Below are 15781 nucleotides of genomic sequence, written 5' to 3'. Positions count from 1 at the left end.
CCACAGCTCAGCCTGTCTTCACAGAAGAGGCACACAAGGGTGGCAGAGGGGCAGAACCACCTCACTTGACTTGCTGCTCACGCTTTTTTCATGCAGCCAGGATACGGTTGGCTGCAAGTTTGTGTTACTGGGTCATGTCAAGCTTCTTGTCCACCAACACCCCCAAGTCCTTCTCTGCAGGGCTGCTCTCAATCCATTCTCCTCCCAGCCTAATTGCTGCAATTATATATTTGTGTCGTGTCTGGTCCGTGACAGGCACATGACGTGCTTAGTCAAGAATTTCCTCATGATGAATTCAGTGAGCATCCAGTTAAAAACTAAGTACTGTCGGTAGCTATTCCTTTACTAGGTCTTAAAATTCCTATTTTATAAGTTCAAATTCTGGAATATTTAATTAATCTACAGCACAGAAATATGAAAGAAGTGTGGATGCTTACTTACTAGCATGGTAAAGTGTTGTTGGGATTTTAATATTACCTCATTATACAGTGAAGTGATAGCATCTTCTTAGCATCTTTCATATATAAATACAGCATGAACATGCTGGATTCACCAATAAAATATCTCTCATAAAACACAGGAAAGCCTTTTAGTACCATATTTTCCTCAAATAAATACATTTAGGCTGTTTTAAAACCATGTTGGTGGTGGCAGCAAGAAAAGGCTTAGAAGAACATGAAGATTAAAATTATAGCTTAAATTTTAACTAATTTCATGACTGGATATGTTTCTCAAGCCACATATTGTTTAATAAGGCAAATAAATTCTTCCAAGATCATCGAAATATTATCCATCACTTTCAATATCCCATGTGCTTTGATTCTGAAAGCTTGTTTTTCTCTATATTTGTACATATTATAGCTGAAGCCATACTGATTTTTTTAAAGTAATTCAAATTCATATGAAACGTTTATATCTATAACTTTAGCATATTTCTAAACACATCAAACCAGAAAAATCCTAATAAACCAGAACTTAAACATCTTCTTGTATTTACAGCACTTATCTCAACCGCTAAGAAAAACGTTGTCCAGATTCTCACTTGATTTGCTTAGCTGAATGAATAGCCTCAGTTCCACTGAAATTTCTAACCTATGTGGATCTATTTCAGATCAGGATCTAACTCACCCTTGTGCAGCAATTAGTGCAAGATATCCTATGAATGCATGAGATAATCTGTTTGTTGACTTACCCTTTCACCAGGGTCACCTGGAGGACCAACAGGACCTTGTAAACCCGGGGGACCTGTAAGACCCTATAGAAAATGAATAACATAATTATGCTGAATACTTGAAGATTTTTGAACTATTTTTTCTCTCAAAAGTTGTGATGAACACATATTTGGATAAAATAATTTATAAGGCAGCATATTGTTTTTTTCTTACAAAGATTTAGAGTCAACATTCAAAACTTAGATTTTTCACGTGCCATCATTTTGTAGCTTGCTGCCACTGAAAATGCTAGAGATGACCCTTTTCTATTCCCTTCTATAAGTCCTAAATCTAATACACATTTAGGAACTATAATAAGACCAATATTGTGCTAACTTGTGAATAGAAAAGCACAGTGGATAAATCAAGTGCAATAAAGAAAATTGTGATTAATCTACTTACAGCAGGTCCTCTTGGTCCCGGTGGTCCTTCAATGAGCATACCCTAGGAGTGGATGGAGCACAATATTACATTCATCATTTTGTAGAAAAATATAAAAAATTTTTTTAGCTGACCTACTAAAGCTAACATTTCTTAGTGTTTTGATAAACTTTTCCAGGACTAATCTCTCTACAGTTCTTAGCATGAGAATCTGAACCATTGCATGGCATTAAAAGTGAGGAAGACTTCCTAGCCTTTGCTGAAACCTGTAATGACGGTGTTACCTGTGCCTAAGCTGAAAGTTTTCTGGGTAGATCTGTCCAAGATGTATTTACTAGATGGCCTGAAGATCAGATCAATGATCTGTTTCCCTCTGTACAAGATTCTCTTTTTATTAAGGAATATGTGGTTAGTCCTTCATGTAACCAAAGGAGTAGCAGGAACAGGCCACTGTCAGTAATCACTTTATATCATCCACATTACAGGGACTGTTTCAGAGATCACAGACAATGTGGATGCTGTCATCCTATCATGAATAACAACATTTCATAATGATGCATTAACAGTGAATATTTGTTATACAGTGCTATTGAAAAACTCCCTGACATCTGTACTTACAGGTTCAATCACAGCTGGTTCTCCCTTTTGGCCTTTTTCTCCATAAGCCCCGTGTCCTGTCACCTGGCCAGTAAAAACAACCCCAAAAACAAAAATAAGTAGAAGGTCTAAGGACCCAGTACAATAAAGAATGCAGCAACCTGTAACTGAAAGCTAAAGCTGGAATTGCTCTATAAAAAATTATACTATAAAAATACATCACAGGTACAAACCACATAAATAAAAAATATTTAATGCATGAGAAATTGAAAATGCAAAAGCCATGTGTATGCTTTCTCCATTATTGGATATTGTCAATTTGTACTTTTTGAATGAGATGTGCATCCCATGAGTGTTTATCCCATGCTTTACATAAGAACTTTGAAAATAGAATCTAAAACTTCTGTGTTCAAGTCACAACATAGATTCTTTTCTTATTTGATTGGAAATATTCTTGGTAATTGACAATGACTCTTCATGGCTTTATGAGTTAAGCAGCCTAAAGTAAGATAGAAAGAAAGATCCCTTGGTCCAATATGGACTGTGCCTTTCAAGCTCCTAATTTCATTCATGAGACATCCACAACATGAGAAGCAACCTGAGAAGGGTCTGTGATTTCATGGCGTACATGAGAAAGGAGGTAAGTGGCACTGTGGAGTCTAAAGACTATGTCACTGATAACCGATGATGCTTCGGCAATACCTGAATTAGCATCAACTGCCAAATTCTTTGAGGACCAGCTCTGTGGGAAGTTTTGGGTTCAGGATTAGGGTAAGAGAAGTACCTAAAACAATATGCCAATAACACTAATGGAAGAATGGGAGAAACAGATTCAAGTTTCAAACAAAGAAAAAGGAACTGATTTTTTTTAAACCATGAGATAATGCATTTTTCTTCAGAAGTATCTCTCTTGATCGCTAACATGTTCACTAGAAATTAAGCTCTGACCAGCTTAAATTTTTTTTTTTTTTTAATTTCAGTAGAGTGATTCAACATTTACTCTAAAATATCTGGGGATTAGTAAGAATGGTAAGGATAATGTTACAGTATTTCAATATGAAATATTTTGGAATTGCAAAACAGGGATTCACAGACTGTCCATTTTGCACTGATTTATAAAGGCACAGATCTCACTAGTAATGATGTTCATAAACCCATTGGTAGTTCATCAAAATGAAGTAGCAAGAGGTACAGGCAATCACATTTTATTGGATTAATATAAATTACTTGTAAAAAAATGATATCAGGGTCTCTTGGAAATATTTCCCCTTTTTGAAATTTCCCATATTCTGAGTACTTTCCATCTTGCCTTTTTTTTTATCATAGATAGAACTTCAGGTATTCAAAATATTTTCATAGGCCAAAGGAAAATGACATATCTCTAGTTCAGCAGATGACAACTGCAATAAAGCTTGCACAGACCAGAGCCTGTGTTCTAATTCAAGATTTGTGACTCCTTCACCTTTGTATCAAGGCATTTTAAGTTGAAATTTACACCAGGGATAGAGTCTACACAGTCATTTGCTTAATGCAGGCACAAATGGTGCCTTATGGGAGCTTTGCTTCACAGATAATCTGACCTTTTCTGTGTCATTCTGCCACAGTGTCCCCATCTGGGCTAGAAGGAAAAGAGTGCACTTGTATCACATTGCACAGATAAGGATCATTAAAAAATACAATGACCCCAACAGGGTATAGAAAGGATCAGTAAATGAAAAACAGAAGGATGGGTTTCAAGGTTGGCAGAGAAAAGCAACCTCACAGCATTTGCTGTTATTTCTTGGATCCTTTGTAAACTGAAGTTTTGACTTTGTGAGAAGAAAATACAGATAAGACTGAGCAAATAGTGAAAACAAAATTCTCTTGTTCTACTATATTCAGGGTCTTCCTAATTAAAAAATCCAAATGGGATTTTTCTTCCTTCCAATCTTAGCCATATTAGTTTTCTTTGCAGCATCCACAGCTGGTAAACTGATAAACAAGGATCTTGGCACAACTAAAGGAAAGTTAAAGCCTTGCTGTTTAGCCTATGATTAAGTCAGAGGGAAAGAGAGCTATAAAACTCAGAATGAGAAGCATGATTCACAGGATCCACCATGTCATCCTATCTATCTTTATATATACTGAGCTGTTAAATCACTTCTGCAAGACCATAAACCTGTCACCATTGACTAAGCTTATTTTCATGAAAGGGTTCAGGCCTTAACCTTCCCACTCATGAACTTTCTTTTTGGAAAGATGCAAAAGCCATAGGATTCTAGACACTTATATGCATTTCAATTTCTAAAGGTAATCATATAAAAATATTAATTAGAGCATTTGTACCTGCATTAGAACTTATGTTCTTTCCAGCTTTAGCTCTAGTTTAGAAAGTTTTTTAAACCTGTTTATATAATAATTTATTTCTTTAATTCCATCTCCTCTTTCCTTTTCCTCCCATCTTCCACCCTCCCTTACTCCCTTCAGCAAATAAAACACAAATCTTACATGATAAAAATACAAAGTTCAAGATTACTAAGAGGATCTTGATCCAAAGGATATTGGAAATGAGAATATATCTGATATGTACAAGGAGCTCTGGATCAGGGTCTGTGCAGTTCTGAGACTGTGTAATTATAAAAGAATTGCTAAATTAGATTAATCTGCATTACGCCTCCAGTCAACTTACGCTTGTTTCTGTGATATCGGTCTCTGCAGGAACACCTGGACCAAACTCCTCATTAGTGGAATCAGTTGGTTTCTCTTCATATTCTTTATATTCATAAAAATCATATTCTCCTAAATCTCCATCTACCAGCAGATCAGATTCACTGAGGTCTACTCCTCTGCTTCCATATTCAGTTGCCTCAGTTTTTTTATCATAATCCTCTCCAGTTACGTATTCTTCAGCAAATACTTCTTCAACAGGATTTTGCTATTTGTATCAGTAGCAAAGATTTGGGAATAGGAGGAATATGTGGGTTATTGTTAGTAAAGCAATGTAAGCATATGCTGATCCACCATGATGACTTGTCAAAAGAAGAAAGAACAGTAGAACTACAGCACATTGTCTTTTAATTAGAGTCTGAAGGAATGGAAGCTCAGCCTTTCAGAGTAATTAAAAGATCTTTGTATAAGTAGTACAAAGAAGTAATGTTTTCATACGCTTTGGTTTTTTATTTTCAAAACCACTGAATTCAATATATCCAGTATTATGTGTACTGCTTGCGTAATGTTACTTTAGTGCCAAATATAGCTGAATTTCGCTGCTTGGTTTCACTCTTACAAGCATTCATGAATGAACATATGCAATGAGCAGTGAGTAAGTTCAGATCTTTTTATAATAGAATTGTGGAGGAGGTGCAAGCATTACTTTAGTCAAGCCCAGCCTTTTACATTATTTTCTGTCTATAAATACCAATGCTGAGCTAAAGTTCTTTTCTCTTGTTAATGATTTTGAAGTTTATTTATCAGTAAAAGACATGACTTTTTGCATGTCATGGTAATTTACATAATTTTTGTCTAAGTTCTACCTGTACAATTCAGATTAATTTTAAGATTTCTGAAATCTAAGCTTTCACCTTAAAGTGTGTAAGCTGTCAAACCAAGCAAACAACTTAAAAGCACTAAAGCAGTTTAAAATAATGCTATATTTGAGATGTACAAAACCACTTGTGAAGTAAAGGAGGATTGCTTTATTCTGTTACAGAGGTCTTTCAACAATTTTGAAAGAAATTGAAGTTCAGATATCATCTGATATCATAATATAAAATGATCAGACAATATGAAGTAGTGTGATCTTGAAAATATTCAGAAGCTAATCAACATCCACTGTAATTAAAAAATCCTGATCTAATAATAACATTGAAATATATTGCAATTAAAATAGAAGGCCAGATTCTGATTTAACACTTGCCTAATTCCATTAGTTATGGAATATGACTTCTACCTTATAGCTGGAATAAACAGAAATCAGAACCAATTCTAAGCCAAATTTTACCTTTGTGAAGAAGTGCTCTCACCAAGGAGAGCATTCAGCACTTTGAATGTACTTCACTACAGCTCTACAATTGTACAATTGGCTTAGAATTGCCCAGGCAACGGAATGATTTAGATACATTTGTTGATCAATTTGTGAGAAGCAAACATGAGACTGAACACAAGAATTCTTGGCAGCAAAATGAGTAAAACATACCTTAATTCACCTTCACCTTCCAAGATACATAAGAGGAAAAGCATAGGACAAATGGGGACTCTTTTTTCGAATATTTAGGGGAAAGAGGGGAGGGGGAGTTTTGTACATCTTTTAAGCAACAATCTTAATTTTGAAAGGAAAAGGAAAAGAAAAATGAGAAAAATGTTTCTTAAAATCTGCCATCATTTTTCTAACACTAGTGTTAATTAATATGCAAACATATTAATCAACACTGGCTTAGGTGCAGTAATTTTAACAAAATAATGTTTAGACCTGTTATTGTGGCTTTCTAGCAATGTGCTTTCTAACATAAGTCAAAATAATTTTGTCTTTTTTTGACAGTTCAAATTATGTTTCTTTTGAATAGAGCAAATGAAAATCAAATAATTTGGTTTTGTTAGCTGAAAAACTATGAAAAGTAAATGATGGCTTCCGACTCAACTTTCATATGCTACTATGGTGGCAGTCATTCTTTGTACATTCCCACACCATATATCACTGAATTATTTCCAGAATCATGAACTCTGCAGGCTGAAGATTTGGCAGATCTCTACAGAATTAATGGGAGTTTTCCTCAAGAAAATAGTAGTTTCTGATGTTGGCTGAGAAAGTATGAAATCACATAAAGTTCTGGTAAAGTTTATATCATTTACACAGAAATCCATCCTTTTAAAATGCATTTTTACTTTTTTAATGAATGACACCTGGTGGGACGTGTATTTTCTTGAGAGTCCTTATTACCTCATTTGCTTCAGTAGCTCTGGAGGGAGCTTCTGTCTGGGGCCCATAGTCATTTTCAGCTATGCTATAATCTTGAAATCCATCAATAACGTTGGCCTAGTATGAAAAAACAAGCACATTATTAAAAAAAATCTTGTACGAAAAATTCAAAAGGCATTGCTGTTATTCAGGTTATGGTATTAGATGTATTCATCTAGTGGGGTTAGGTGAATTTTTTTCTTATTATCAAAGATCTTCCAGTCTTGGTCTGGGAAAGATCTTGATTATTTCTTGGCTACCTTTACCCCTAGTTTGTCTTTTGTTGGTGCTTGATAACTTTTCTTCTTCTTGGATGCATATTTTTCAGATTTTTTTGTTGTGGCCTTTTGAAGTTTGTCCTTTGAGCTAGCGGCCACTGTCCTCTTCTTCTTTTTGACCATGGCTTTCTTTTTCTGCAAACGTTATGAAAGATGGAATGGGAAAACATAAATAAAATGAAAAGGAAATTGAGAAAGGGTGAATGAAAGAAGGGTAACCAAATGCGAGATGAATGCTGTCAGCCGTGAGACCTTCCATCTCTAACTGAAAGCAAAGGTAACAGCTAGGAAGTAAAGAAATGAGTGAGAGGAAAGTATTAAGCTCATATACAAAGACACAAATTGACAAACCATGTGGTAGGGGACAGCTGGACACCACACAACAAACAGATCACATTCTGTTACCTCTGTTTGTGCTACTGTCTCTTCGAACAGTGGGAGTCCCTCTGTTACAGAATCAGTTTCTTTATAATCTGCATCCCCATACTCATAGTCATATTCGATAAAATCTTCTGGTGTGTACTACATTGTAAATGGAAAAATATCAGGCATTCCCATGTTAGAGGTAGCAAACTAGATTAGCAATACTGGAAAGTAACTTCACCTTTACTTAGGAATAAAGTTTAACAAAATTAAGGCAGTATTAACAATTCAATATAATTATTCATTTGGGGAAAAAACCTCACAACTTCTCATTTCTTTGAAAGCACATTACAGAAGTAATAAAAAAGTAAATAGTAATGCCAGGAAAAAAACCTCTCATTAATTGGACTGCAAAGAAGAATCAAGTATAATTTTGACTCCTGGGAGCCCCAACAGATCTTTGTGAAACCACATATTTATTTAATCTTTAAATTTCAAATAATACCTCTTTTACTTGCATTTTTTTCAGATGATCAGAAGAGCAGAGATGCCAATATCTGACATGAATAAATAATTTCAGATAGAGGCGAGGCCCCAGCTCACAAGAAAACATGGTTATCTTCCTCTTGTTTGATGTCGAGTTTGAAAACCAGGACAGCTCCATGGTACAGATTTCCTGAGTAAAATCTCACCACTGTAATTTAATTTCAGACTCAGCTTCTGTAAATTGCTCCATAGCTCTGTTTCTAAAATTTTTATCAAATGAAGATTTGGCACACAAACTTTTTACAGGAGCAAGTAGCTGTAGAATTGCCTTGTGCAGTGTTGTGAACACGATCTAGGGAGCCAGGAACTCCTGAGCTGTACTCTCGGCTGTGCCAAGAAGATCCTGGTTCACATATTATCTGCACCAAGTACAACTCATCAGAACTGAGAAGAAGGGCAGCTTTAAACTATCTTCCCACTCCTACCATGCTTGAAGCTACAAGAACTGGTTGGTCTGACAAATTAAAGCAGACTCCTGGTTACTCTTTATGTGCCCAGGGAGCCAAAAGAAGGCAGAACTGTGACCAGAGTGACAAGTGTTTGCTTTCCCTTTAAGAAGAAATATTCAAATGTGCCTCATGTGAACTTGTCCCTTCTGAAATCCCTCTCTCCTGTTACAAGTCAGCATCATTGTCTGCTTGTTTCATTATGTTGATGAGAAAGAGAATTAGTACATTACACTTCCAAATCAGTCTGAAGATTCATAGAAGTCATCATTATCAAAAAGAAATGGACATGTTAGAAGAAATTACAAATTAAAATAGATCTCCATATTCCAAACTATATTCTACCATGTGACCAAAACACTTGTTTAACTGTTGCCTCTGGCAATGTTTTTTGATAAAATTTTTTACTTATTACAGAAGATGATTTCCTCAGCAAGTATAAGGCTAAAGCTGAAAGGCCCTTAATCACTTAAAAAGGCTTTTACATGAGTTTCTATTACTCCACTCCTGTGACTCCTCAGAGTCTTATTATGATCAACAGCTTTGCTTAAAAAGAAGACAGATTTTTTTTTTCAGAAGGCAGATGCTTTTTGCTCAATTATCCTTTGAGTATTTCTACCCTTGTACATATAAACTGATCAGTCATGAGATTTGATAAACATTAAAAAAGGATGTAACATACATACTCATTTAAAACTATATTGGACATTAATAAGAACACTTCAAACTACATTTAAATAAAAACATGTCATTTTAGGTGGAAAATATCCTCTTTGGGAAGTATATGGGCACTTTATACCTGCCTCATATAATGTAAGCAATGGTTTGATTTCATCAGTGGTATCTTCTACGTAACCAAAAAAAGTTAACACTATCTATACTTTTCAAAACCAGCAGCATTTAGTCTTAACCATGGTAAGGAATATGGGATTCTTCTTTCCTTCTTCAGCAAATTAAGATTCAGTCCTAACCCAGTGAAATCAGTGAAACATATCTGACCTATAACTGGTAGAGTTGAAGGGCCTCATGTGCAGCAGTGATACATTTACAGGTCTGCCAAGGTATAAAAGCACATTTTCTGGCGTGTCTCTAAGAAGTGTGCCACTGGCACCCAAAGAAGAAATGCAATTACAAGTTTCTGGGAGACCATAAGCAGCCACCAAAAAGGAAATAAAGGAAGGACCACATGGATAAAACAATACTTTTTGAAATAGTTATAGAATAGCATTGAAATTGCAGTATATATTTGGAAATTATAAAAATGTCTGCAAGGGATTTGCTTATCTTCTCTGAAGAAGTCCACACTAACTAGGTTTATCTACGGGGGAAAAAAAAAAGTATTCAATGGAATATACCTCTCTAAATTCAGTCATTCCACCCTAACAGTGGTAACCAATTCCACTTTTAAATGCTTCCTAAGCCAAACAACATGAATCAAACCTTCTGATATGCAATTTTTATTGGAACCCAAGCAAAAGACACTACCTATGTTAAATAATATCCAGTATCTTAAGAGGTAAGTGGAGCAACATTTTTGAGAGAACTACCATGTTGTTAGCCAGATTTAAGTTTAATATGCTGTTAGAAGTTTGTATCAGTAATTTATAGACACACAGATTCCTCTGTAAGCATTGCAAACCTCTTCTGAAACTGGAAGCATTCATTACAGCAGTCACTTTGACCAACTGACAATTAAAATATAACTCTTTCTCAGTATTATAACTGTTTTGCAAATCTCAGTAGTATGGCTTTTCTCAAGGTAAGCTGAACGGCTGTGCTAAATGGTGCCAAGCACATTACTAACAAAATTGCAACTGTGGGTTACAAATAGTTTTACAGAGGCCATGAACTAAACAAAAATGTAGATTGGGGGAAGAAATAGGAAGGAAAATTATCTGTGCCAAGTATATTAGTATTAAAAAAGAAGTAGTGAATAAGCTGATATTTATGCTAAGAGACCTAGTTCAAAAAATCAGAAATTTATGAATGAGAACTAGAAAAAAAATACAAAAAAGCACAAGTACGTGGACAGATCTATTGCATCATGCATAATCACACATAAAATACTTTAGGGTATTGTGCTTCACTCATTTCTATTAAAGAAAGTGAAATTTTCCTTATATGCAAAATGTGATCAAAAATACAAGAGCATATTTTGATTGCACTGATATGCAGGCACACAGAAAGAAATAATAGGGATGGATGAGAAGTGGGGAATGACAGTTTCCATGCTGGAGTCAGATTAATGCCAAGCAGGTGAAGACCTTCCACTTTAAGAGCACAGTATCAGAGGGGTATTACAAAAATTCTCGAACTTACAAGCCAGGACATGTGGCTGCTATCCCAAAACCATATTCAAGTAGTTTTGAAATCTTAGTACTTTGTAGTCCCACCGATACAAGGAGCACAAGCGAAAATATGTAGTAGCCTAAATGTTCTACAAGATAATCTTTATTCTTAGCAACCCATCCTTTACCAATACTTTCTTCTGAAAAATCAGCAACCCTCATATTTCACACCAGCTGATAAACAGAGAATATGTTTTGTATTGAACTCCAGGGGTCCTGCTGCAAAGGGTTAAATAGAGATGCAAAATCTTCCAGGTGTATCTCCTGAGGCACAATCTGTCCAGATGGAAGAATGCATCTCTACTCCCCTAGCTGATGTAAAGATGCACTTTAGAGATATGATTTACTCACAGAATGATTTTACCAGTTCGACCTGATGAAGGCTGTTCCCTGTTTTTAATAGAACACAACAGGACTAGTGAAGGACTAGTCAGATAAAGGAAGACTAAACATACAGACATGTGACAGATTTAATGGCTTTAGTCACCTGCTGTGAAGCTGGCAACTCAAACTTACCCTGCCATTAACATTTTCCAATTAAGACAGGATATGTGGCACATACCCCTTCTTTTCCAGGAGCTACACAACTGAAAGGTCACCTTTATCAGATCACCTTTATCAGATCCACTCAGTTTGACCTCAACAAACCTTGCGGAAACTTCCTTTACATTTTGGATACACAGAACCCAGGCCCTATTAGTTCACAGAAGCTGGGCAGTTCACAGAAATCTATCATAGCTGTACTACTAATCAAGGAAAGATAATGAGTAGACTCTTGAATATACAGGAGAAAGGATCTAGAATTTCAAAATAAATAATAGGTTAAACTCAGCAAGGGATTTCAGCTAAAAGACATCAGGTAACACATACTTCAGATGTGATGCAATTTTCTTCCTCTTGCTTTTCTTCTCTCTTAAGACCACCAATAGTTACTAAACAGCCATTCTTGTAATGAATATTGCATATGACTATTTTCTTACAAACGAAAAGAAGAATGAAACCTGCTGCTTTTTGATGGGACAAAATGTTTCCATTATGACCTCATGCTTTCTTTACCAGAGTGATTATATTACACTACCAGATCATCATGCAATTCCAATTAAAGAGATGAACTGTTTTCTTCATCAGATGAATTTTAGAAGCAGAGGATCAGCAGCATGGAAAGCCTATTTGAACTGCGAAATAACTTAAACATTCTGAAGGAAACCTTACCTTTGAAACCAATTCTTCTGCTATCCATACTCTAAAAGCTTAGCCTCCCATTACAAATGTAGTGTTTAGCAATTTTTTCCTCTATATTTCCAAACAAATATAATTAATAATCTATATCCACAATGAAAGAACAGTCATAATCTTGATTTTTCCATTTCCCAAAAATTATGGTAAATCATATATAAGCTAAAGAGGCAAAGATGACTTTGACATACTCTAGGCTCACTAACAGTTTACAAAATGCAATAAAGGATGCCAAGCAAAATGAGAATTTTAAAAATCAGTTGCAATAATATAAATAAACAAGTGGTAGAAGATGTCAATCTTAGGGCAGAAGGAAAGTTAAAAAATTTATAGGATGGCCTCTTCTGCCATAGAGTCCTTATATTGTTCATAAAAGTGATACAAGCAAGGAGATAAAAGGAGATAAGAACATTACTTTCAGTTTCCAAAGATATCCTCTTTCAAAAGGAGAATAACACTTTTAAGGTTCTTTATTATGTTACTCCCTTATATAAAAATTTTATATATCTATGTAAAGAAAAAGAGAGCTAGGAAGATCACAGTTTTTAATATTTGCTAAATTAGCTAACTGCAGTTCTAAAGATAGCAATAAACATAAGATTAAACATAAAAATAATCACTTTTCTGCATTTTTCAGAAAACTAGTCTCTCTGACCAGTCAAACACCCCAAAGGATACTAAATTAACACATCCCGAAAGTATGCTTGAAGCCTCCAAGTCAAGATATCTGGGGGCCATTTGCACTTTTAATTTACCAAATTCATTTCATTAAAAGAAAACATTTCATGTCTCCAAATAATCCATTAATTTGGGATAGATCCAAAATAAATGAAGCTGAGTTCCTTTGGGGAAGCATTTCTTCAGCAGAAGTCAGACCATGTGATTCACTAGGTTACAGAATAATCTTCCAAGAGGAGATTTGAATGCCTGACAGCTGATTTCTTTGAAAAGACCTGAAGATCCTCCAGAAAATATACTGCCCAACATCAAGGATGATGAAGACTGGCTAGGTCTGTCACTGCTCTAATTTCTGTGAGCTGGCAAACCATGTGTGATTGAACTGAAAAGGAATTTAATACATTTCCATATATAGTAAAAAGGAGTTTGAAAACAGGATAGAGGCCAGATTGTTCACAAGGTATTTATAAGAAATGCATAGGTGTGTACCTTTAAGAAAAGCAGCACTGATAGTTTTAAAATATAATTTCAAACCCATATGGGATCCTTAAAACTAAGTCATACATTCAATGTGAAAAAACCTAAAGATTCCTGAACTTCTAGACAACACCTTTTTGTGCAGTGCCAGTTGCTGACGTCATCACTCTGACCTTGACAAGATACAGAGATTTATACCTGGCTATTCACAAGCAAGAACAAGGAAGACTGATGTTTCAATTAAAACATGTCTTGAAGATGGAGATAAATGACAATAAACAACAGAGTAACGTGTATGGATATTACTATTAATCTACTGCTCTCCTGTTTTCAGTCTGAATGGCACTTAGGTCTGATGAACAAATCCCAGGGGAATAGAAGCATTCTGTATAGGGAGGGTTCTGACATGCATCTATCCTAACAGCTCAGCCTGAACTGCTCACACAGAGCCCACAGTCCTGGCCAGCAGCCAAGCGCAACACATTCTGCAGAGCCTGAACACAAAAGGTAGTCAGAAGTTGCCCAGTTAAATAAATCTTGTTTAGACACATAACACAGTCACTTGGGTCCAGAAAGGCACTGACAGAATTAAAATGGAAATATGAAGGCCCAATCAGGTCCAAAGCTTGTATCTTGAAATCCTCAGGTCACCCATTATAGGAAGGGAAAAGTGAGGAGGCAGGAGTTGACCTTGCTGAGGGAGAAGAATGCCATGAGGGAACAGGACAGCACAGCTGGGTAAGCCTGCAGACAAGGGTCGAATTTAAGATATGTCCTCTTTTTCTAGGCTGACTAGTTCTATGTCTTTATTCACAGCCTTCTATTTTTATAGAAGAATCCAACTGTGAGATGTTTGATTCTTCCTGAACTTTGTTTAGGGTAAACTTGGTATTTGATTCAGGCATGAAGAGATCCTGTAAATAAAAAGTAGGCATTGAAATCCTCTCTGCTGGACCACCAAAACTGCAGTTTGAGTGTGATGCAAAAGAAAATGAAAATATAACAAGAAAAAGGAAATCTCAATGCAGCGCTTAAGGTATAATTAATAAATACAATTTGATTACAAGTCAGTGTCCAGTAAATTTACATATGAGAGCACAGTGAAGGTCATAAGGCCTTCAGAAACACTCCAACATTTTAAAAAGAAATATTTAATTTCTGATGTTGCAGTGACGTGACATGCACTCTCAGGCTCGTTCAATGCAAATTCACCCCAAAATATTCCATAATTTTTCTGATTTTATGGCTGGTAGTTATTTTTAGTCTAGATGAAGTCTTAGACCCTTCCCACAACAAACACATAGACAATTCCACCAGCTGAACTAGAAAGAGGGCATATGGTGGAAACAAATTCAGAAAATGACTCATTTAAATCAGTACTGCTATTGAAAGAAATGCCCCAAAACCTGAAACACTGGATATTTTATTATTTGCTCCTTTGGAGAAAGAAGCATTGCCTAGAGCAACAAGGATTATATTCAGCTACACAAAGTACTTATGCCCTTAAACCAATATCTTTTTACCTAAATCCTTCTCTCAAGATGCTTCTTTAGTGGTCTAAAAATATCCAACTTTTCAGACTGAATGCCTTCCTAGGCTGTGACCTTGCCAGGAGACTACAAAACTGTGCAACTTCAAGAGAAATCCTATTCATCTTCCTAAATGCAACTTCACAAACATAATTTTTTATTTTACTGATGAAAAATCAACCACTTCCTTTGGGTTTTGTAATCAGTGCTGGAAACACACATTAACAGCTCTGAAATCACATAATTTATCTTTAAGCCAAGTATCAGTTTCTTATTCTGCACTGCAATAATTCAAAGACTCAGAGACATAATGCCAAAAGGGACTATTAGACCACCTTGGCTAACTCTTGCGTACTTGCAGACTTCAAAACTTCCTACAGTCACTCTGTAACTTAGTCAACTAAAGTATGAATAACATTTCCCCAAACTTTCTGAAAGGTCTCTATCCTTAGCTTAAAGATAGCTAGAGATTTATCATTTTGGTAATTTATTCTTTCTTTCCTACAAGTTTTATTAGATATTTTCCTAACTGAAATTATCTATCTTTCTTCTCCCCCCCAACCCATTTGTCTATATTTTCTTTTTGTCCTGGATGTTTGCATAAGGTAAGTGAGCCACGTGTGATGATGCAGTCTATGTTTCAAGTCTATGTTTCAAGCATGCAGAAGTAATATTGCATCTGAATTCCTACTTTATTCACAAACTAAGACACGCATTGTACTATTTTAGGAAAAACTTTTCCCCTTCTTTAACAATCA

General features: G+C 35.5%; 1 protein-coding gene across 4 annotated transcripts in view; it reads right to left on the bottom strand.

Annotated features, from left to right (window-relative positions):
- COL11A1 (collagen type XI alpha 1 chain) overlaps positions 1 to 15781 on the bottom strand; it is a 130594-nt gene that overhangs the window by 78093 nt on the left and 36720 nt on the right. Inside the window, exons 6-11 of one of the 4 annotated variants that reach the window (XM_041483104.1) lie at positions 7806 to 7922; positions 7105 to 7200; positions 4858 to 5103; positions 2211 to 2273; positions 1614 to 1655; positions 1193 to 1255 (exon numbers count right to left, since the gene is read on the bottom strand). In XM_041483104.1, coding sequence (XP_041339038.1) covers positions 1193 to 1255; positions 1614 to 1655; positions 2211 to 2273; positions 4858 to 5103; positions 7105 to 7200; positions 7806 to 7922 — 627 coding nt within the window. Of the gene's footprint in view, positions 1 to 1192; positions 1256 to 1613; positions 1656 to 2210; positions 2274 to 4857; positions 5104 to 7104; positions 7201 to 7382; positions 7536 to 7805; positions 7923 to 15781 lie in introns of all 4 variants that reach the window. The other 3 variants (XM_041483103.1, XM_041483105.1, XM_041483106.1) reach the window with 3 other exon arrangements.

Source organism: Pyrgilauda ruficollis, unplaced genomic scaffold (assembly GCF_017590135.1).
Source record: "Pyrgilauda ruficollis isolate IOZ18807 unplaced genomic scaffold, ASM1759013v1 scaffold6, whole genome shotgun sequence".
Classification (NCBI taxonomy): Eukaryota; Metazoa; Chordata; class Aves; order Passeriformes; family Passeridae; genus Pyrgilauda; species Pyrgilauda ruficollis.
Note: the sequence above shows the minus strand (reverse complement) of the source record. Positions and strands in the feature narration are given on the sequence as shown.